The sequence below is a fragment of the Carassius gibelio genome, chromosome B14 (genome assembly GCF_023724105.1).
Source record: "Carassius gibelio isolate Cgi1373 ecotype wild population from Czech Republic chromosome B14, carGib1.2-hapl.c, whole genome shotgun sequence".
In the NCBI taxonomy this organism is placed as follows: Eukaryota; Metazoa; Chordata; class Actinopteri; order Cypriniformes; family Cyprinidae; genus Carassius; species Carassius gibelio.
The window spans coordinates 17,724,789-17,747,570 of NC_068409.1; the positions used below are offsets into that span (position 1 = coordinate 17,724,789).

At 36.5% G+C, this 22,782-nt stretch overlaps 1 protein-coding gene across 2 annotated transcripts; it reads right to left on the bottom strand.

The window, feature by feature from the left end:
* Positions 1–587: 587 nt before the first annotated feature.
* Positions 588–20,921, bottom strand: nr3c1 (nuclear receptor subfamily 3, group C, member 1 (glucocorticoid receptor)). 2 transcript variants are annotated; one of them, XM_052573834.1, is made up of 9 exons: positions 20,653–20,921; positions 18,264–19,378; positions 9,293–9,441; positions 7,352–7,468; positions 6,932–7,216; positions 5,014–5,158; positions 4,135–4,265; positions 3,868–4,025; positions 588–2,250 (listed from the first exon to the last, which is right to left on the bottom strand). In XM_052573834.1, exons 2-9 carry the CDS (start codon positions 19,367–19,369, stop codon positions 2,098–2,100), a joined length of 2,244 nt encoding a protein of 747 aa, XP_052429794.1. In that variant the 5' UTR covers positions 19,370–19,378; positions 20,653–20,921; the 3' UTR covers positions 588–2,097. The 2 variants fall into 2 exon arrangements, with proteins under 2 accessions (XP_052429794.1, XP_052429795.1); XM_052573835.1 differs by lacking the exon at positions 20,653–20,921 and adding an exon at positions 20,117–20,470.
* Between the last annotated feature and the right edge of the window lie 1,861 nt (positions 20,922–22,782).

Sequence of the window (22,782 nt, forward strand, 5' to 3'; positions counted from 1 at the left end):
TACAAAATACCTTCATGGAACATGATCTTTAATATCCTAATGATTTTTGGCTTAGAAGAAAAAGCAATAGTTTTGACCCATACAATGTATTGTTGGCTATTGCTACTAACATACCTGTTCTACTTGTATTTTTTTTTTTTTTGGCACAAAACCAGTCATATTTTTACATAGAAGTAAAAATCCAGGTTGTCCCTATACTAGAATTTCAAACAAGGGGATGTTTGAGCCTCGAGACTGTAATGAAAAACATACCATTACCATGTATAAACGTCAATGGAGTCTTATAAAAATACATGTATTTTTTCATTAACATCCATGAAACCTTTCCATTGCACAAAAAAGACGTAGAGGAACCCAAAGCGGAGTGTAATTCAAGGCGTACAGCTTGCCTCTGCACCTTCTCTTTTAAAAAATGAAAGCTGAAACACCTTTTAAATAATTGATTAGCACTCTAAAAATATAGATCTCGCCTCTTTGTTGCCTCTCACCCATAGGACCTGAGATAATATCCATTTTGACATCGCAGCACATGCTTAAACGGTGTTGCATCTGACTTCAGATAACACGACAGCCCACTCCTGACACTGTAGGGTCTCAGAGGACATTTTATTAGACATGTTGCAAAAAGTTAATGTAAATACATGTTTATTTGTATCACATATATCTGTAGGAACGGAAGAGCAAATTGAAAAGTGCTGCTTGGATCTTGATTAGAATTTGAAAATAAGTGTTGATCGCTAAATCTGTCCCACACAATGCAATGCTAAGCAGTCTGAAGCTGGAGATCTTTTATTTGTGTATTATACAAGATGCATTAAGCTTCCACAGAAGAACTGTAAAATATATCTATCCTCTCTCTTTGCCTCTCTTGAATATATATGCATTGAAAACTGTTAAGACAAGCACAGTTTTAGATTTGTACAAACTGAAAACAATATGTTTGGCACAGAAATAACAGATTGCAACAATATAGGTGAGTAGAAATTCCCAGAGAGTTAAAACCCTGCGCCTGCAACACAGTTTGACTGATTAAACCAAGACAGGTCAAGGTTAGTTTAATATAGATTAGTCTGGACCTGATCAAAAAAATAACAATACAAATGTACATTTGTAGGATCTGCAAATATAAATGAAGTGGGCCTGAGTTGATGTTTGGTGTGATTGTACTGTAGTATCTGTCTGTATAAATGTTATAGGTATAGGTTATCTGCATTCATTGTTTTGGTTGTATACTGTGGCATTGCTGAGGAACAAATACGACACATGAAAAATAAAAACAGATGAGAAATTCATGTTTTACATTGCATTGAATTAACAGGTGAAATGAATAATAAATGGCTTTCTTAGACACAAATACACCTTCGCCGCAGAACAAACCTAAACCGGCCCCTTTAAAGCATTTATGAGGAAGTGCTCGATTTGCATTTCTAAGCGTAAAGACTCATCTCCATGATAAAGATCACTTTTTTTTTTTTTTTTTTTTTTTTTTTATAGTTCCCACTAATGATTACAGAGCTGCCGAAAAAAAAAGTTTTTTTAAATTACAAGTGCAAGTGGGTATAAAAGTACAATCGACTATGAAGAAGTGCTAGATGAGTCAAGAAAACAGCTTAAAAAAAAAAAGTTAAAAAGGCACATTTTCCCTTTTTCTGTATGTAAATCTGTTATAATGAGTTATTTTGAAACGGTGTAGATATGATGTCATAAAACGTATTTAATTTCAACCCAAGCTGAAACCATCTTCTCTGTGCATATTATTGAAAGTTATTTTTTTTAAACCGTTATCATCTGAAGTTAAAAAGATACTCTGACTATTAGATCTGCGCGTACATAGTCTTCTGTTCCGAAAATAAAGATGTGTGCAACTCTACATAGTAAGTGAGATTGGACTATTAGCTTTCTTCTACTAATAACAGTTGATGCTGGGAGTCAAACACCTGAGACGACATGTATGGGATTATCTATCCATGAGATTCGCCGTTACCTCATTTTAACAGTTCAGCCGTTTTTAGCTTTTAACATCTTCTAGTTACCCGTCTCTTCCTCCGACTCCACTCAACTCGTTTAAGGCATTGTGTCCTGCGGCTGGGTGGAGCGTCACTTCTGGTGAAAGAGCAGCGGTTTGACACTCCCAGCTTTGAATTTTGGTAACTGGTTGCTGATGATCTCAGCCAGCATTTCGGGAAACTCCACACTGAGGGATTTATTCACAAACGTGTAGAAGCAGAAGTTCAGGAGTCCACCCACCATCTGAGGAGACAGAGGGGTTAGAGATGTGAAAGATCACTTTACTTTGGAGTGCATCCCAGATGTGGTTAGACTGGGATATTAATATCATAGTCTCAGTTTGAACACAATTGGAGAAAGTTCATACACTTTGAAAGAGGACTGTGAAAAGTACGGTTCAGAAGCTTGGGGACATTTTTCTTTTGAAAGAAATGAATTTGATTCAGCAAAGATGCATTCAATAGATCAAAGTGACGCTGTTCCTTTAAATTGTGCATTCATCAGATATAAAGCAGTGCAAATGTTTTCAACATTGACATTTCTTGAACAGCAAATCATCATATTATACTGATTTCTGAAGGATCAGGTGACACTGAAGACTGGAGGAATGATGCTGAAAATACAAGAATAAATTACATTCTAAAAATTATATTTCACTATTTACGTATGTCTCCGATTAAATAAATGCAGCCTTGTTGTGCATAAGAGACTCCTTACAAAACATTAAAAAAATACTTACCTGCTCCAAACTTTTGTAAGATATGTGTATTTTCTCAACAGACTAACATGTATAATAAATGGTACATTAAAAAATCTGACAAATTATTTTAGTTTAAAGAGATAACATGCAATACAAGGACAAACCATAGACATTGGCTCTGTTCCAAAATCTTGTGAGTTGCCTCAGTAGACAGCATCATTCACAGGCACACTTCTGAGGGGAAAGCTGTTCTAAAAAGCTGGCTTACAATATGAAACCTAGTTTAGGAAAAAAAAAAAAGGCATTGTTTGCTTCATGCTTTATGGTTAAAACGGTTCAATTTTATAATTTGATGAACAGTTTTGGGGGTAACGCATTACGAGTAATAGAAGATACGTAATCGGATTACTTTTTTTTTTTTTTTTTTTTTCAAGTAACTCTTATGCAGAACTTTTACATTTACAATGAAATATTAGATTTCCTTTTTTACATTAATTCACTGACACTTATTTCCCTGTTGGTGAATTTACAGTTGCTAAAAATATACAAATAACATTAACTGCATTACTTTTTCATTTGTTAGTTAATTTTTTAGGGAGTAACGCAATATAGTAATGCATTACTTTTAAAAGTAACTATTTACTGAAAATATCTTTTAAGAAGACGTTTGTAGCTACTACTGTGATGACCGGTGAAAGCACATCTACTCGCACCTTTTTTTTAAATTATGGTTACTCTTCCTCCTCCTTCCTGCACTTATATTTTGAGCGTGACATTAAAAAGACAAAGTTGAAAAAAGTAAAAGATGAATTTGACTGTGATGTGAAATCTTATGGCAGCAATAATCATGTAGTGACATCTGGGAATGGATGCATAAACTGTTTAGACTAGTCTTAAATGTTAGCCAACTCGATTTGTTCTGGAAGACTAGTGAGTCATAACTTCTCAAAATCACTGAATCCAAAATTACCACTTTAGTAGTTGTTCTTGTAACTCGTTAGTAAAACCCAAGCGATATATTAGCATGATGCTTTTTCTAATGCACAGCTTTCCAAATGTCAAATCTCAGTTAGGATGCGACCTTAACAAGGAGCAACTCACTAGGGTTTGGAGCAAAGCCACAGTTTTCAAAGACCATTATTTAGGATAAAATTGATTACGTCGTGCATGGAGTCCAGTAGCTTAGTTAGCTGATAGAATCGTTGCCAGTTCTTGCTGGAGTTCTCCTCTCTCTTCACTATGGCTTTTCCCAGCTCTTTAATGTAAGACATTCGTAGCTCTTCAAACACTGACTGGCTCTTCAAACCATCCTTCGGCACTGACAGAGCACAAAAACACACAAAGGTTTTGTTACGGTCCTCTGTTAAATTAAGTAATTGGATACGAAAGCATTTGGATCAAGGATCAGTGGCTGCTAAAGAAGTCACCTGTGCTCAGGAGAAGAAGGACTTTCATGCACAGGTACTCCTCGTTGGACACTTGCAGTCTCACAAACTCATTGGAGATCTTCAGCATCTGTTCACACTGATCATTCATGTAGGGCAACCTCATCCTCTCTCTGCAGACGGACACACAAGACTCAAATTTTATTGGCAGTCAAAAGAACAGTTCTCCCAGAAATGGAAATTTGCTCACCCTTAGGGCATCCAAGATGGAGAGGAGTTTGTTTGTTGATTGGAAGAGATTTGGAGAAATTAAGAACTACATCCCTTCCTCACCAAAGGATCTTCTGCAGTGAATGGGTGCCGTCAGAATGAAGTATAGGAAGTCTTATTATTGACTGGTATTTTATTCAGAAGCAATGGTTTAAAGTTTAAAAACGTCTTAATGATGGATGTGTTTTATACAAACAGCTTTTGGCTTCGCAAGATGATAACTTGGTGGATTACTTGTGGATTCTTGTGATGTACTTATCAGCTGTTTGGACTCTCATTCTGACGGCACCCATTCACTGCAGAGCATCCATTGACGAGCAAGTGATGCAATGCTACATTTCTCCAAATCTGGTGAAGAAACAAACTCATCTACATCTTGGATCGCCCGAGGGTGAGGACATTTTCAACAGACGGTAACATTTAGTTTATAATGGATTTTGATTGGCTGACCATGTTTGAAAAAACTGAATTGAATCAATTTGACAAAAATAATTCTGTACGTGACTCCAATGGTAGTTGTGGTGTAAACCATTCGCATAGAATCAGAACTACTATTCCCCACTTTTTCATTATAGTTTCCATGGTGTGAAGACATCTTTAGACCGTCATAGAGATTATTAAAGCAAATGGCCTGTTAAATGAGAGACCTACTCGTTGATGACCAGGTCTGGTGCGAAACACAGCATGTTTCCATTACACTGCTGGTATGACCGCCAACCCAGTCCGAAAGACATGAGGAACAGCCAGGAACACTGCAGGAGGGTCATCTGATCATCCAGGTCAAGGTTCCTGAACCCTAAAAAGTGCAAAACAGAAGTTTGTGCATGCTGTGGTTGAAGATTTTCCACACGGCTTTTTAAAGATGTCTCAAGTAGATATACTCACTATGCAATATGATTTTTTTTATATGTAATTTGATTTAAGACAAATTATAAATGAGAAGGTTTCCTTTTATTATATCTCATAAAATGCAGCACATATCTTTGTGAAATTGAAATGTCAAGGAACAAAACTAAATTAAAATCCTAAACAAATCCCAAATCAAATAAATGTCTTCACTTAACCCCTTAACGGTCACTCATATTTTTGAACAGACTTTGTAGTGTAGTGCACTATCCAAACTTAAATTTTTATAATTCATGAATGAAAACATTTTTAAACATGATATTGATGTACCATTTACATGGTAATGCAATGTCTGATTTTAAAATGGGTTTTAAAGGATGAATTTAAGTTTTCAGTTGATATATAATTTCTGATGATTTCTAAAATGTGATTAAAATGTACTTTTTTTTTCACAAAAGGTCAAAACTACTGTTATAACGTAGATTTTTGAGGGTGCACGTTTGTCATAAATTAATCTATTACTTTTCCTACATAATTTTTTAACAAAAAACATTGGTAAAATATATATTCGGGAGTCTTAGACCTTTCCAACGATATATAGTTTGTCAAGATTAGATTAGATTTAATTGTAATATAGTGAAGTAAATGTAGGCATCCCGTATACAGGACAGGGTGACAGTTAAAGGGTTATAAAATGCCCTGTGCTCTTTCCATGCTGTCAATTACTGCATTTCTATTACGATCCAAACAAAGAGCATATTTTTATTTAAATTCAAATTCTATATTTGAAGTAAAAAAACAGAATGTGCCAACTTGAGCTTTGTGAAACTATACATCCACACAAATCAAAAACAGCTGAACGAGACACAGCTTCACTCTCTGACAGCAGGTGGCGCTTGTGGAACATCAGCAACACAGTGTTTAGTTGAATACTGCTGTAAACAAAGCAGCTGTTCTTATTAACACTAATTTAATATGTATTGCAGGCAAGATGAAAAGAAAATACCATCTAAACTTTTCTGAAGACAGTTTCACATTCATATAAACCCCCAAGGTTGTATAAAGTGTCCCGATTATGAATTTTTATAAAACATTTTTTCATGCAGTGTGTAACACAGCTCTAAATGAATGAAAATGTCCTGCAAGGTTTTAAATCTGAAAGTGTATAAAGTATGCACCGTGTATTAAGTTATCGTCTCTCAAAAGAAAGAGTCGACTATGAATCATTAAAATGAGTGGTTTTAAAACAAAATCTCAGACCACTGACGGTTGACATGAATTATTAGCATATTTCCCGTCCATTTGTTGGTCATTGGTCTGAATGAAAATGCTAATTCATTCTTTACCACTAGGCGGAGCTGTAAAAATAACGGTTTCTCCAGTAATGCTGTACACAAAGCAGCACTGTACTCACAAACACTTCTTTATCAGACATTACAGACAAAATTAAATTAAAATTACACCAATCACCTCATTTTAGCATCACGCAATTTATCGTTAAGTAAATCGTTTGGGCGTCATTGAGAAAGTAAGGTAAAAATAAATGCATATTATAAGACAATGAAAGTGTTTTTTTTTTTTACCTTTGCATGCATGTCAACCTGTTGTTTGGGACCTTTCATTACCCAAAATAGGGGCACTTTAACATCGCAACCGACTTGAATCGTCACATATTTTTAACCGGTTTGGGGTGCATCGTTACATCCCTATTTTCAAGATGTACCTGGCAGAGCTTTGGCCCATTTGACCGCAGAGATGACCTGCCGGCCGCCCAGTCGGTTCAGAGTGGTCATGAGGCGGGTGGAGGTGTCCGGTATGGTGCTGTCGTATCCGGCGTAGATGGTGTCCGGCTCGATGGCCTTCAGCAGTGACAGCATGGTGGGCACCACCTGAGGCATGGGTTTGGGCACCAGTGCCTGGACTTCAGGCAGCGGAGGAAGACTGCGCTCTGGAACCGACGGCTGCTGGATTACCTTTCCGGTTTGACGGCCCCTTTTGTTTTTACGAGCTGAGCGTTGAATAGGGAAAGTTTACCAGTCAGTTTTCAAACTTTATGCATTTTTCCCGTGATTGAAGTTTAGTTACACATCTAAAAATGACGTTTGGGGTGTAATTGTGTAACAAGTGCAACATTTCGTGTTACCTTCTAGGCTCATGCCTGCCATGAGGCATTTGCGGTAACGACAGGCAGGGCAGTTCTTTCGGCGGATTTTGTCGATGATGCAATCGTTCCGTCCAGCGCACAGGTAATTGTGTTGCCCTACGAGAATCAAGAATAGTGTGGATTAGACAGGAGTCTTTCTCAGGAGACCCTCATCATGCATTGTCCTGGAACCCATTGTATTGCTTTTAATTGCTGTAGTTTGTATTGTTCAAATATATGCGCTTGAAATACACACTGATTAGCTGTAAAATCTAATCGACATCATCTGTCTGCATTAGAGTGATGTTATCAGAATGCATTTCCTCTGTCAGCCAGAAATGCATTTCAACACCCACAGGATAAAAAAAAAAACCTTTTTGACCGACGAATGACTCATAGTACAAGTTGTCTGAAACAGACATGCAGTGAGAAAGTAAAAACACCTTAAACATTATTAATAATCACATAATCCCATCACTAATTTGTCTTGATCACCTGCCTTTTTGTTTAAAGGAAGCTTGCTTAATTGTACTGAATGTGCACTTAAAGCAATTTTTTTAAAAGGTACTTGTAGATAATAATATTAATTAAATAAAAGGCCACTTAAGTGTACTTAAAGAGTGTACAAAGAGTGCTTCATGGCTGTGTCTTAACATACTTAAGTACAATTTGTAATAAAGTTTTTAAACATACAGTACTAAAGCACATGCAACATAATTAGAATTTCAACTGCAGTGTGTTACATTTGAAGTTAATATATTTAATGTATATAAATGTATATTGAATAATGTATATAATGTACAAATGTATCAAGCTGACATTTTATTATACTTGTGTAATATATTTTCATTCGAAACTACATTAGAATATATAATAATTTTCCATAAATCCACGTCAGCAGATTCAGCAGGACATTTTAACCGTATTTCAATGATACTATTCTAAAATTACATATAAATATGCACTAGTATCGTTCCGTGTCAAATCAACAAAATCGAAGAAAGTTTTGATTTTGTCAGTATTTTTTGAGTGATGAAAAGCCAAAATATTAAAAGTCATGAATGTAATTTACGGAGCAATCCACTATTTTGTAGAGGTTTTCAAAATGACCTTTTTTTTTAAACAAATTCACATCATCTTTTTTACACAGTATTATAATATATACCATTCAAAGTGGGGAAAAAGTGTTTTTCAAGTTTTTCCTCCAAAGTTTGCATGTCTGTAACTCAAGAAGTATTAAAGATATCTTAATGCCTTTTTAAATATTGGGTCTTAACCTTTTTTCTTTTTGACATCTCTATTTTTAAGGTCATGGTATGATTTGGTTAAGTTCCAGAGATACTGGGACCTAAATATGGAGTACATTGTCAAATTGCACACATTTTCGGTGGCCAAAAACCAAATGTGGATCACTATTAATCCAAGAACAAATGACGTTGAAACTAGAAATGTATCTTTTCTCCCTCTATCAAATACATAGCACAGACCTGTCTGGAAGCCGTAAATGTTCTTTTTCCAAAGATTGCATGCTTGCAACAACACAAGATATCTCAATATGATTTTAGATTTTAGTTCTTTGTTTAAATCTTATTTTTCAAGGCCCTATATCATTCATTCCCAGAGATATGGGGATCTCAAGACAAGCATGCTCAGATTGATGAATATTACCCATTTCACCAGATTACTCAGTAAATATGAATTCATGACATTTTATACTTAAGATTTTTTGAAAAATAAATAAATTAAAATCAACAATTTGCACCGTGTACCTCTGATTGACTTGACATTGAACGGCCAACTAAAGTGTTTCAAAAAAGCCAAAGCGCAGTATTTAGGCCACAAATATAAAACAGAATATATTATATATATATATATATATGTGTGTGTGTGTGTGTGTGTGTGTGTGTGTGTGTGTGTGTGTGTGTGTCAGGACTTCCTCACCTTCAACTGCTCTCTTAAAGAAGACTTTACAGCTTCCGCAGGTGAGGACTCCATAATGGCAGCCTGAAGCTTCATCGGAGCACACAAGACAGGTCTTATGTGTGCCGGACTTCCCAGCAGCTGAGGATGTGGCAGTGCTCTCTTCAGGTCTGAAAACACAGGGATACTTGTATATTAATGAACACGGATAATGAAAGGCAAGAACTAACCATCAGCACACATTCTCATAGCTTTTTACTAACAAAAAAATTAATGAGGATGTGGATGTGAGACCGACCCGGCCACCAGGGGGCGACGGCTGAACACAGCCTAAACGCTTGACACTGCTCCACATCCACACTGGCTACACGGAGCCACATTAGCAACGCCTACACATGCATTCAGTGCGAAAGAGAAAATGAGTAGTGAGTAGAGAAAATGAGTAGGGGTCACAGTGTAGTAGATGCATGCAAATCCATCAAGTGAAGCGGAGCGAAAAGGAGGACAGTTGCATATCCTCTTCAGACAACATGCACGTGTTTCAAAAAGTTTCCCTCTATTAACAGATAACAAATGTCAAACAAACAGCTGAACTATTAATATGTTTTGCAGTGTGTGTAGAAAACAATGCAGCTATGGTTCAACTGGCAGAGATTTTTCAGTATCATTGGTACAAAAATAGTAAATCCATTTGCATGACTATCAGCAGTCAGTCTGCTTTACTCTATCCACATGTGAGGGAAACAAAGAAACGTGAAGACCTGAACAGAGGGAGGCGTTTTTGCAAGCGTTTTCGCATTCAATTTGCGTTTAATATTAGTGTTTTGACTTACAAGTTACGAAATGTGATGTTGTTTTTGCTCAGATGCCTGATTTATTGCTTTCTTATCAATACTCTTATCTTTTGGTTTGCATCCATCAAGTTCCAAATAATTAAATGAGATACCTGTGATTTGTGTTGTTTTATTGATATGACTAGACATCTTACACAGTTATGCAATGTATAAAAGTACAAACTCTTTTATTGCTTATCGTCTCGGCATGCATTTTATTGCTCTTCAAAACAAAAACAATTTATTTTTATTATTAAGACCTGTAAAAGAAGCAACTTGTGCATGCACGACACGCATGAAGTTTTAATAGCATCGTGTCACACCTTGCATGCTCAACCTGATCTCTGTCACCTAGAAAACATTTTAATAATCGTTTTAGTCATGACTGTTTGTTCCAAGGCTTTTCAACTGTTGGCCTGCAGGCCAAATGTGGCCCTGAGATTACAAGAGCCCTGCTCTATCAAGTGAGTGAATAAAATGCATCAGAAAACAGAACAGCGGTGTCAAACACAACAACCTGTGACTAGCAAACGATGGGAGGATGCAGGACTAGGGCTTGGTGGACACCCAACTGTGGCTAAAACTTGTTATCTTGTTTACTTATTTAAAGACTGCATTTGATGGCCACAAAAGCGCACGTGACTTCCTCCACAATACATACCCATCTGCTAATGATGTATGGATCCCAACAGTCCCTTGTATACCCCAGATGCTAGATTAGTCTATTTGTTGTAACAGCTTTATTATACCTTAAATAACAAATAATGACATTTTGCAAAAGGTTGTGGGTTTTAATCATCATCTATTTGACGTAAATGCCAAATTCGTGGCTGAAGTCTTCAGTCTCCTGGGATCGGAGAGCAAAAGCAGCAATAAAAAAAGGAAATAGTGCTTACTGTAAGGAGAAACACATGAAAACAGAAAGAGGAAGTTGCGTGCCATCGCTGCGTCTTTTATTATTTTCGAAGCCTGGCCATAATACAGCACACAGCCTCATGTGTACACAAACACTGCATTTAAAAAAACACTCTTAAAATAAAACTAGTAATTGTTGCATGAACATAAAAATCACAACAAGACAAGCTCTCTCTTTACGTTTTGCATGGATGACTCATATTGGTGAAAAATTACAATATGGGTCACATTTACTTTGCAACCAGTTTAACCACACCGGGTTGCTAAACCCGAAATACAGTTACATTATCTGCAGTCTTCTCAATGGAAAGTCACTGGATTCATATACACTAACCATAAGTGCACCATGAGGAAATGAACCAAAGCTATTTTTGGAATCCATAATTTTCCTTGATAAATCGATAGCAAGTGTTCGATATGTTTACGCGCTTCACGCCGAATGAAATCGCGCTATTCATATCATCCAATCAAACGGCAGAGCTCACTAGAGCACGAAGTCACGCGAGCTGTGAGATCCAGTGTGAGGTGTGAAGAAAATGACTAGTTTAAAACCACATGAAACACCGCAGACAAACAGGAGAAACACTGTGCACAACAATACAGTCAAACCGCCATCATTTACCATGGACTTACTGGAGTAACACTAATAACAGTATGGTATTGTGTCAAAAAATGTGTGATATCCATATCGAACTTTATTATGTGATTAATTTAGACACGTATTAAAGGAGTAACGGAGTATAAATCACGGTTTATTTGTGATTACGCTATAGCATTGTATGTGCATTAATACTACATTTATTCAGATTACTGGGTTTTTTTTTTTATACAATTCATAGAAACCATATAGTTAAATTTTTACCATAGTGCTGAGGTGATATAAGGTATGGTTTTAACTGTGGTTAAATGTATGCTACTACTGGAAACCAGTGGTTAATATGAATAAAACTCTTAATAGTCAGAATAAAAAAAAAAACTACCCTATATAAAAATTTAGATTTTTTCTGATGTTACTGTTTTGGATAACCAACATAAATTTACATCTGCATCCGAACTCAAGCTACTGTCAAATGTGTATTTCTAAGATATAATTTTTTTAAATACATTATTAATATTGCAGCCTGCACTGCAAACATGTTACATGTGGAAAATGTCATGGTTTGACCATAAAGACTAGTTTAAAACCACAATAACAGTATGGTTTCTACAACTTTCACTTGTGAGCAAAACTCAGACCTTAAACTTAATTCAGATTCAAAATTGATCATGATAATTATTAATAACGACTGATAGGACTAATTATTTTTGGCAATATTGCCCAGCTCTAGCGTGCATTATTTCTCCACTATAACTACGACGGAGGCCGCTGACCTGCAGAGTATAGACGCGGGGTAATCTCAGCTCGGCCCAGCAGCGACGCAGAAGAGAAAGTAGGTCAAACCAATGGCATTCAGAGCGTTTCGGTTGGCTTGATCTCTGTGTGCTAAAGCACTTATAACACAAAGGTGATTTACATCCATTATCCACTTCTGCTGACTGGCAAGATTTCTGCTCTACAGGAACCAAACCGAGACGATGAGAGAGCGAGCAAGCAAGAGAGAAAGAAAATAAAAGAGAGAGAGCACAAGACAGAGAGAGAGAGACTGCTCTCTTTAATGGCTGTAGTTAAACCTAGGTTGGCCGCTGTGTCATATATACGCGATGACTAACCGGTCTGATATTCATAACCCTGAGATGCTGTGAAATAGCTTCCAGTGTAGAGGTCTGGGAAGTTGGTTTATGGTAACAGAACCCAGTCAAAGCTGTTACTATATTGTATTTTTATCACAGTTGGAATGTTGTGTTGACTAACCAGCATTCAGGACTGGAACCATTCATTTGTATAGGACCATTTCATGTTTTTTTACCATAATAAAGTTATAGGAGCATTAAATAGTTAATAAAGGAACTTCATTCTAATGCTCATTATATTAGTGTTAGCTGTGCTTATTCTAATGATTTACTATTCTGATAATACTGCATTCATTTCAATCCAACATTCAAATTAATATATTTTATAATATTCATAACCGAAGTGGTGTTTCCCACAGCTTCCACTTTATTTGTGGCGGCATATATATGCAAATTCCTTCTCTGCCAGCAGGGGGCGCTTGAGGAGCAGAAGAGATGTAATCAAATAAGTGCTGCGATCACAACTAACGCTGCTCAGGCATTACAAGCAAGATTAACTAAAAGTGACATACAGAAAATAATACAGTGATATAAAAACTCCTGCACCGAGTTTAGACTTTGACACGTGCAGTGCTCATGTTTATTCAACGAAGTCAAAGCCTTTTGGAAAATCTATTTGTGGCGGTCAGTTTTGATATTGTGGTGGGCCGCCACTAATAAATCAAAGTATGGGAAACACAATGAAACGTACTCTTTTCATTTGATCTGGGTGTCGGTCTTTGAAGTGTTTTGTTAGTTTGGTGTGTTTCCTTCTTTTGATGTGGCCACATCTCAGTGTTTATGAACAGAGCGCATCTGCGCATCAAGAACTGGGTTGAGGGTTTTTTATTTCGAATTCGAATTTTTCATTAATGTTTTTAATACCGACTTGCTACCGAATTACCGAGTCTTTTGACAACACTAACCTACATCCAAGTAAACTGCATCTGGCAAAAAGAAGTAAAAGCAACTTTAAACTACTTTAACTTTAAACGATCGCAGTCTATTTTTGTAGAAACCGTATTTGCAGTTTTAGCAGAAAAGCATGCATTTCATAGATTTAGCCTCTGGGGTATTTTTTTTTTTTTTTTTTTGTCTTTCAGAAAACCTATATTTTCACTCATCCAAAGGTCCTCATTGTGGGTCTGGTTATGCAGAGTTAAAAATATTCTGTGGGTGTGCGCTGGAGGGAAAGACTAGGAGGAGAATAAGAAAACGAGCAACTTATTCACAGCATGTTGACTCATATAAAGCCAAGAACAATTTGAGCAAAGCTTTCAGGAAGAACTTCTGAGTCACTACTTATCAAAAGGGTTTGGCTCAATTAGATCCTTATTCATGATGGAAAGAGACACATAGGAAAAGAGACAGAAAAACAAAAAAAACATGCCAAGAAACAAAAGGGGTGTGAATTGATTTGTGATTGCGTGAGTTGACCTGACCTGATACCAACTATGTTTGCCGCATAGCGTGCACACGACAGAGATAGAGACAGACAAACAAAGAGAGCAAGAGACAGACAACTCCTGTCTAAGCTGGCTGCAAGCCACTAAATGTCACACAGTTTGGGACGCAGTCACAAACAACCCTGACTCCCACTCAAAACCTGCAGACCACAAAGGCCTGATAAATGAGCCCACATGTAAATTAAAGATGAAACCTCTTTTGTGTTTCACCATCTGTTCTTGCTCTCTGTGACTGAACCACCAACTGACTGTTTTCTATCCATTACCACTAGCTATTTAGATGAGTTTACGCTGCACTTTCAAGTTTTTGCTACGTTTTTCATCTGACTGTGAATACATAGTATGCCAGATGTTTTCCAGTCGAAACCCTGTGATGTTTCTGGCAGATAAACACATCGTTTAGAGTCCACATGAAACAGCATCTATTTAAATTCCATGCGACAAATATTTGAGTGAAACAGTGAAAAACAAAATGGGTTTATCGATCGAGAATTGATTGGATTGTGAGCCAGATGCAGAACGTGGAGGCTGAAGGTCGAGATCACTCCTTCTTATTGGTTATTTTATAAAGCTAGATATTTGCTATTTGTGATGTCCAATTTGCTCCTGAAGGGCCACTTCCAGTAAAGTTCAGCTCCAATCCTAATTAAACACACCTGAACCAGTTAATCAAGGTCTTCAGGATCACCAGAATCGAGCAGGTGTGTTGGGGCTAAGCTGGCCCTCCAGGGGGATGTTTCATTAAACAAGTTTACCAAATAAGCCAGGCTTATTTCAGTTAGTCTGACTTATTTTGAACCAAATCAACTAACAATGTCAAACCAACTGAAGTGTGCCTGGCTTATTAAGTAAACTAGTTTTATGAAACAGGCCAAGGACTCAAATGAGTCAATGTTATTTTAGTGTTATTAATATACTATTACAGTATCCATTAATATTAAGCATATGCTAGGGGTGTAAGAAAATAGATACACACGAGTATTGCAACATTTTTTTGGCGATACTGTATCGATTCTCAAAAACATAATCTCAATATATATATATATATATATATATATATTTTTTTTTTTAAGTTTCATGGCAGCGGTTTCTTTTTGAGTTTATTTCCTGACCACTAGATGGCGGTCTTCATCTCTGAACCCGCGGTTTCTGCGATTCCACACGGGACAAAATGGTTTGTTTTACAACTGTTTTGTTTTCTTTAAGAATCCTGTTAGCACTTTATTAGTCATCGATATCAAGCAGAACTAATTATTATGTTCAGATCAAAATGTTACAACATTGTATCTTACAATTGAAAATTGCATGTTTGCAAGGTAGCCTTTTGAAGATTAATCGTCACATTCAGCAATTTCACAATTCTGGTCTTTCCTTCCCCAAATTTAAGACCTCTTGAAATCATAATTAAGACTTTCTAGTACAATTTAAGACTTTTTAAGGCTTTAAATTTGATACAACTAGTTGATAGACTTTTTAAGGCTTTTTTAAGACCCGCAGAAACTCTGTTTTATTTTGGATGCGATTTGTTGTTTGAGAGCACTTATTTCCAATGATTTTATTTTATCTCTATTTACCTTTTTTTCAGCTTCAGTAGTTTTTTCTATTAATTTTATTTCTATTTAGCTTTAGATTAAGCAATTTTATTTTATTTCTATAAATTTAATATTTATTTGTTTTTATCTCTGCTTTAGTTTCAGTAATATTAGTACTTAAACTTATTTTATTTCAGTTATTAAACACCGGATCATAAGCTGATCGCCTCAACGAAAAATGCGCTTTGCTTAGAAATTTGACAGAAAATTACAACTTCCAACACCTTTTATGTTAGAATAAGAAGTTAATATATTTTAAAAGCTACACTTTTTGCCCAGAAGACCGACCCATTGTTTCATATCGTCATGTGACCACAATAATATTGAGACAGTTTTGCTATACTGATATCACGATGTTGATAATATCGTTACATCCCTACTAAATAGTTATTTGACTACTAGTTAACATTAGCATGCACTTTTAAACAAAGACATTTTAGACGCAGAACCTAAGATGTTTATCCATTATGATGGAAAATTACAAAGATATTGATTTTCTTTGAACTTCAAGTTTCTTTGAAAACAACATGAACTAATGAACTGATCATAATACGGCCATGTATTAATAAAGTAAAGAAAGAAAGGGTTGATTGCAATTTCTTATCGACTTTAAGTAAGATTGCATAATGTTATAAGTGCTCTGATTAGGGAAACTATCTGATCTGACATTATAAAAGCTTGTGTTTATTTTAAGCATTTGGCAAAAGCTGAACTAGGTGGGTGTGTCGCCAGTGGCCCGTTCACATGACAAATACACAGACACTTCCTCAAAGCCTGCATGCCTGACACGTCATTAACTATCAAACCGCTGCTGTTTTGGATGAGCAGGTTTCAGGTCGAGCTGCTCTGTGGAGATGGTCAGATATGGGTGTCACTTACATAACTCCTTCATGAGAACAAACTTCCTTGTCTTACGGTAAACAAAACACATGCACATTAACAAGCACATTAATAGATTACTTCCTCAGAAATTCTGCCTTACTGTCATGCCCTCGGAGCACATTTCATTACGATCTCTGCTCACACCAGACAGGGTTTTCAAATAGGTGAAGAGAGATAGCAGTGAAAACATGATGAAACATGCATACGAAGAGGAAAATGGTGCAGTAGTGTCTGAATTCAGATATTGTATTCTTGTACTAAGCCTACAGTATTTTTAACTAATTAAATACTGTTAACAAATCCATAACGGTGCAGCACAGTTGTTTCAGGCTAATTTAGGGTGCAGTGCCGTCTTTAAAACTGATTTTGTCTGGGCTGACCTCCATTTCCTGCTTGTTCCTTACTGGAGGAAATGCATGGCACGATTGTTCCCAGAAAAGACATGCTTGCAATTTTAATTCTTATTTTGTGTTTTCCTTTTCTTTTTAATAAGAATTGTATTTTGTGCCACATTTGCTATCTGATTAAATCCTGAGATAACTGCAGTTTAGTTTTTTTTTTATATAATTACAGCTAAATCAATTAAAAACTTTTTTTATTTATTGAAACAAAACTCAAATAAGCTAAAGCTGAAGCACTTAAATTACTAACTGGGAACAAATAAAATCTAAGACTGAAATTAAACCTAAAAGTAATATTTAAAAGGTAGGGTAGGAGATTTCGAAGAGCAAGCTAGCTTTCAAAGCATAAGATCTCACCCTCCCTGCAAAACACTCTCCAAAGCCACGCCTCCTCCGAAACACATGAACACGCACAGGCAGAGCAGAGAATAACCAGAAACAAGATAAGAGACGCCGTTGGTTGAGGAATGAAAGCAATGCTGTCTCAGTCACTAATGAGAAAACATAACAGTAGAAAGCGCATGATATTATAATTATAATGCCTTCTATTCTAACTCGGTGTGCAATAGGGAAATTAAATGCGCTGATGATGTATCACATCTGCGCCAACTGTGCAAAGAGGTATACAAATACTTACATTGACAGACAGGTATGACAGCCTATCAGAGCCCTCGGGCCGAGAAATATGTTTGGACCAATATTTTATGGTCCTACACCTTTCACAGACGATATAAATACTAACTTTCAACCAGCTTTAGAACCAAATCACCTACCGTGCCTTTAAAAGAAAGAAAAACTAATACAAATGAAATGAAACGAAAGCACACAAATTTTTTTTTTTTTTAAATCAAATTAAAAATGAAACTACACTTAAAACTAAAATGTAAAAATTCAAACAGCTATTTAAAAATGTGAATAAAACTATTAAAAGAATATAAATAGCAGTAAATAGGACTTTTGACCAATGAGTTTTGATAGCGATCGCTGGAATTTCACTGGAATCCTATAAACAAAACTGAAAATAAACATTGAAATGCCATTAAAAGGTTTGGCACAACCAAAATGATTTCTTATCAGTACAAACATTTCTATGCTTTTTTCCATGGAAGATTTTAAGCAAATTTTCCAGCTGTTCCATGACTGTAGGAACAGATTTTCATGTTTCATCCGTCATGTTGGCGTTCATGGCTTACCTGGCATAGGGGCTTGTGTAGTTTTTGGAAAAGCTTTCGCTGGCCCTCTGCTGCATTTCACTTGCATTCCCAAAGCCATAGCTCCTGCCCCAACCGTCTTCTGAAGAGGTCACAGGGGTGTACAGGTTAAAGACGGGCTTCTGATCTTTCTGCTGACTGACAGCAGCTGTGGATGGGCTGGTCCCAATTAGGAAGCTCTGTCCACTTGAAGTGGTGACTCCACAAATGTTAATAGGTGTGCTGTGCAGACTCCCCTGACAGTAGTTAGTCCCACCGTTGTTCTCCTGTTTAATGACCCCAGGAGTGCACAGCTGGATTATAGAGTCCTTCTCCACCTTCACGGTGGGCGAGCTGGTGCTGGTGGTGGCCGTGTTGGTGCTGGAGGAAATGGAAGTGGTGATCGCGCCATTGACCGCAACCTTCGAGTCCCTCTCTGTATTTGTCGGCAAGTCTCCGAGCAAAGAATCTTCACCTATTGTGGAGAGGAACGTGTCATCCGCCACGTAGAAGTCGGAAGGCGATCCGTCCAACTCGAAGTCCTGCAGAAGGTCCAGAGTGTTGTCACTAAAGAGCTTATGATTGCCAGCATCAACATCTTTCCCAATGGGTCCAAAGGAATCTTGGTCAAGGTCTATATCGCCTTTATCCATTAGGGAAAAATCCTCAGTTTTTAAAGGAAACAGATTGGGGTCGACTCCACCAATCAAGGAGTCTGCTGAAGGGGAAGTGCTATTGAAGTCGGCGATGCTGGCCTCTAGATTTGAGAAACTGTCTCCCAAAGTGAAAGCTCCCAGAGTTTGGTGTTGCTGAGCCTTCGGCTCCTTCCCACCCATTTTGAGCTCGGAATCTTCCTCAAAGATGCCAAAGGTGGAGGACACAGAGGTGGTGTGCTCCTCAAGAGTGGGCGAGTTGCTCAGGCCATTGGGAAGGTCCCCGGAAACCGGTTGCATCAGCGGATTGGGCGGAGGAACTAGCGAGGTGGGGGCGACAGACATGGCGATTTGTATTCCACTTCGTAAAATTCCCTCGACTGGGCTGTTGCTGTAATCCAACGTGTTCAAATGAGCATCTCTCTTGGCGCCATTCTTCGGTCCTCCTTTATCCATCTTGCATTGCTGTTATAAAAAAGGACAAAACAATTATAGTTTCTGAAATGGCATGAACAACAACCCTGAAAAACCTAGTTTACTAAGTATCATGAAAAGAAAACATTATTAAGTGCATTAAAAGTGCAGACAAATTGCACCACGTATTATATATGTTACTCTGGAGCACAAAAGCAGTCTCAAGTCTCTGGGACATATTTATAGCAATAGCCAACAATAAATTGTAAGGGTCAAAGTTACAGATTTTTCTTTTGTGCCAAAAATCATTAGGATATTAAGTAAAGATCATGTTCCATTAAGATATTTTGTAAATCTCCTATGGTAAATATATCAAAATTAAATTTTTTATTTTTAAATCCTGAATAACTTGTCAACTTTAAAGCCGATCTTCACAATATTTAGATTTTTTTGCACCCTCAGATTCCAGATTTTCAAATAGTTGTATCATGACCAAATATTGTCAGATCCTAACAATTCCAAACATCAATGGAATTAAATTCTGATTCTAAAATAAATCTTTAGATTTCGATTCTAAAATAGCATAGTTGCTATTTGTAATAAGCAAACAAACATCTGGTAAAAACAAGTATTAAGCCCCCACAGTCATACATTTTTTTAAAAAAAAATAACAATAAAAAAGAATCCATATAAAAGAACTCTTATAATGCTTCTTACGATGTTTTATTGAGATTCAATAACAATTGACCGTTGACAAAAACCGTTAAGTTAGTTAAATATGTCACTCACTTTTTAGCATGAAGTTGAGGTTTTAATAACGGTCTCATAAAATTGGCTAAAAACTCTCATCGCCGTAAAACTACTTTGTCCAAAAGCTGCAGCTAAATCCATAAGTTTTTACTGACTCTCGACTAATATTAAAATAAACGGATGAAAAAACAAAAATCCCAAGAGTAGAAGTTTCGCGCGCTAGCAGCAGAAGCAGCGCGAGCGTGCATCAGTGACGCGCACTGAGGCCTAACGTTAGTTTCTACTTCAACTGTTTATCCACAACAGGCAGACAATATAATACCTTCACATTTAGAATATAACCCCTTAAATAACGCGTTATATCTAGGCAAGCGCATAAATCGGTCTAACAGCGCAGCAAAACAACATTCAAACCGTGTAAAACAACTCGCTAGTTCAGTCAGTGAGTGCATAAACGAGTTAACGTTACTGATCTGAAACTACATGCTATACTTTAAGCTATCAGTGTCAATATTTGTATCCAAGTGCACGACTGACACGAAAAGTCGGGTTGAAGGTCGAAATAACGTACGTACCTTGTGATATTTACGTTCCTGTTTGGATTTGTTGCATCATCTGACATTGTTTTGTTTGGACGTTTCTGTTGTTAGCGATTAGCACAACACCAAAGACTTCGCCGCGGTCTGAGGTCGTTTCAGAAGAGCGAAACAAATCCCAAACTGCGTAAGAAGATATCGTCCAGCTTTTCAGTCCGAATTCGCAACACCCTCTGTGTAATCCAGGCACTTCACTCGTCTTCGGCCATGAGAAAAGAGGCGTGCCGTGAACCCTAAACCATAAAAACATTCAAAATGGAGATTACGGTAGTAGAGATCCGCGGTGACGCTGTTTAGAGCGTGCAGTGCCACCTGGTGGCTGCCCTGAGTTATTACACCTTGCCTCTTATTACACTGACTTCATTGGATGTGAGTGTGATGTGATTGTGAGTAACCATAAACAAATCACACTGCCTTCTCCTTCTGCCCTTATTCTCTCATTCACACACATCCAGAACAATACTGCAAGATATATAATGCAGAAATGTACATTAGGAGTAGATCGTAGCTATTAATAACTTTGTATTTCAAACATATTTTGCTATCCGTTCCACTTTTTTATTTTTGGATTTTAGTTTAGTGTGTGTTTTATTTTGCTATGCATCTTTTTTTTCTTATTCATTCTTATTTTATTCGATTTTTTTGCATTTTGTTGTATAATACTTGCAGTGCAACTACAAATAAAAGACGTGTAACATTTTTAACACTTTATTTTGCAGTGTCCTTGTTACTCATTACATGTAGGCTTCTTATAGTCTACAGTAATAATAGTAAATTATATATAATTACATGCAATCACTATAAAGCAAATGCTAATTTTAACACTATTAACCCTATAGGAATTAGATGTTCAGTAGCCTATGTAAAATTTCAACAAGGGCACTGTAAAATAAAGTGTTACCAATTTTTTTTTTTTTCTTTACAAATTAGGTAAAAATATGAAAAAATAAATTAATGCATTTACATTTTTACCCTTTTTTTATTAGACACATAAGGTTTTTCATTAACATGTAATTTCATTAAATTTATAATCAAGAGTTGATATTGTATGACTTATATTTTAGTTTATTTATTTTTAAACAGGCTTTTAACATTTAACAGACAAATAGGTTAAATGCATATTCAATTGTAAAAAAAAATATATAAAAAAACTGATATTTTTGTCAGTTAAACAAAACGACTAAATTACCACAAAGCATTCTACTACATTTCACGAGTTTGTAAAAAAAATTACATATGTTCTAGAAAGCACTCTTGCTATTACTACATTTGAATATTTGTATTTTTACTGCTTTGTATCTATAAACAAATGCAGCAGCATGTTTATGTGTACTAATAATCAGTAATGCATCACAACTGACACAGATAGTCAAAAAAAAAACACAAAATAAAAATAAATAAAATTCATCCATATTGTGTTGATTAAGGGGGTAAGCAACTAAACAATCATTAAAACTCATCGTGACAGCTCAGTTCTTCCCACCACACAGTGACATGCCTGAAAGAAAATGGCTATTATTACCTACTTGAGGCACAGCTTACAGGAAAGAAAAACAGATGCTTAAACTGCGGTGGCGTGTATGTTTTCATGTAAAATGTGTGGAGGTGTACATAAATCAATTTATTTGTGTTGATTTTTGAAACTAGCGGGAAAAATGAAACCATTAGAAACCACTAAGCAATGGGTTTACTGCAGGAAAACAGGATCATACCCTTTCACTCAAGAGCAGAAAAATAAATAATTGCAATAATGGCACTCTTCTGCTTCCATTAAGCATGAAGGCAGCCCCACAGCCCTGCGAATGCAGAAACAACCAGATCCACATAAATGGCTCCTCTCTGAGGCAGGGGTGGCTGAAATCCAGAGAAAACTGCAAATCTAGGTCAATGGATTGCTGCACAGCTATGATGACTCCCTTTTCCGAAGTGTATGTGTTATGCTTATGGATGGATGGAAACCACAGAGTCTAAAGTAATAAAAAGATAATATGCATTCATGCACGGATAATCTGTAATGCAACATGCATGCTTTGCATTAATCAGTGGCTGGATGCAGATTTATTTTAGTTATTTTTTTTGCATTGCATTTGTTAGTTTACCCTTTTTACA

Excerpts from the sequence above, each read along its gene's own strand:
- nr3c1 (XM_052573834.1), bottom strand. The coding sequence starts at position 19,369 with ATGGATAAAGGAGGACCGAAGAATGGCGCCAAGAGAGATGCTCATTTG. Across the intron at positions 5,159-6,931 it reads ATGGGCCAAAGCTCTGCCAG|GGTTCAGGAACCTTGACCTG; the intron begins GTACATCTTGAA and ends TGCACTTTTTAG. Across the intron at positions 2,251-3,867 it reads TACTGGACTCCATGCACGAC|ATGGTGGGTGGACTCCTGAA; the intron begins GTAATCAATTTT and ends CTGTCTCCTCAG.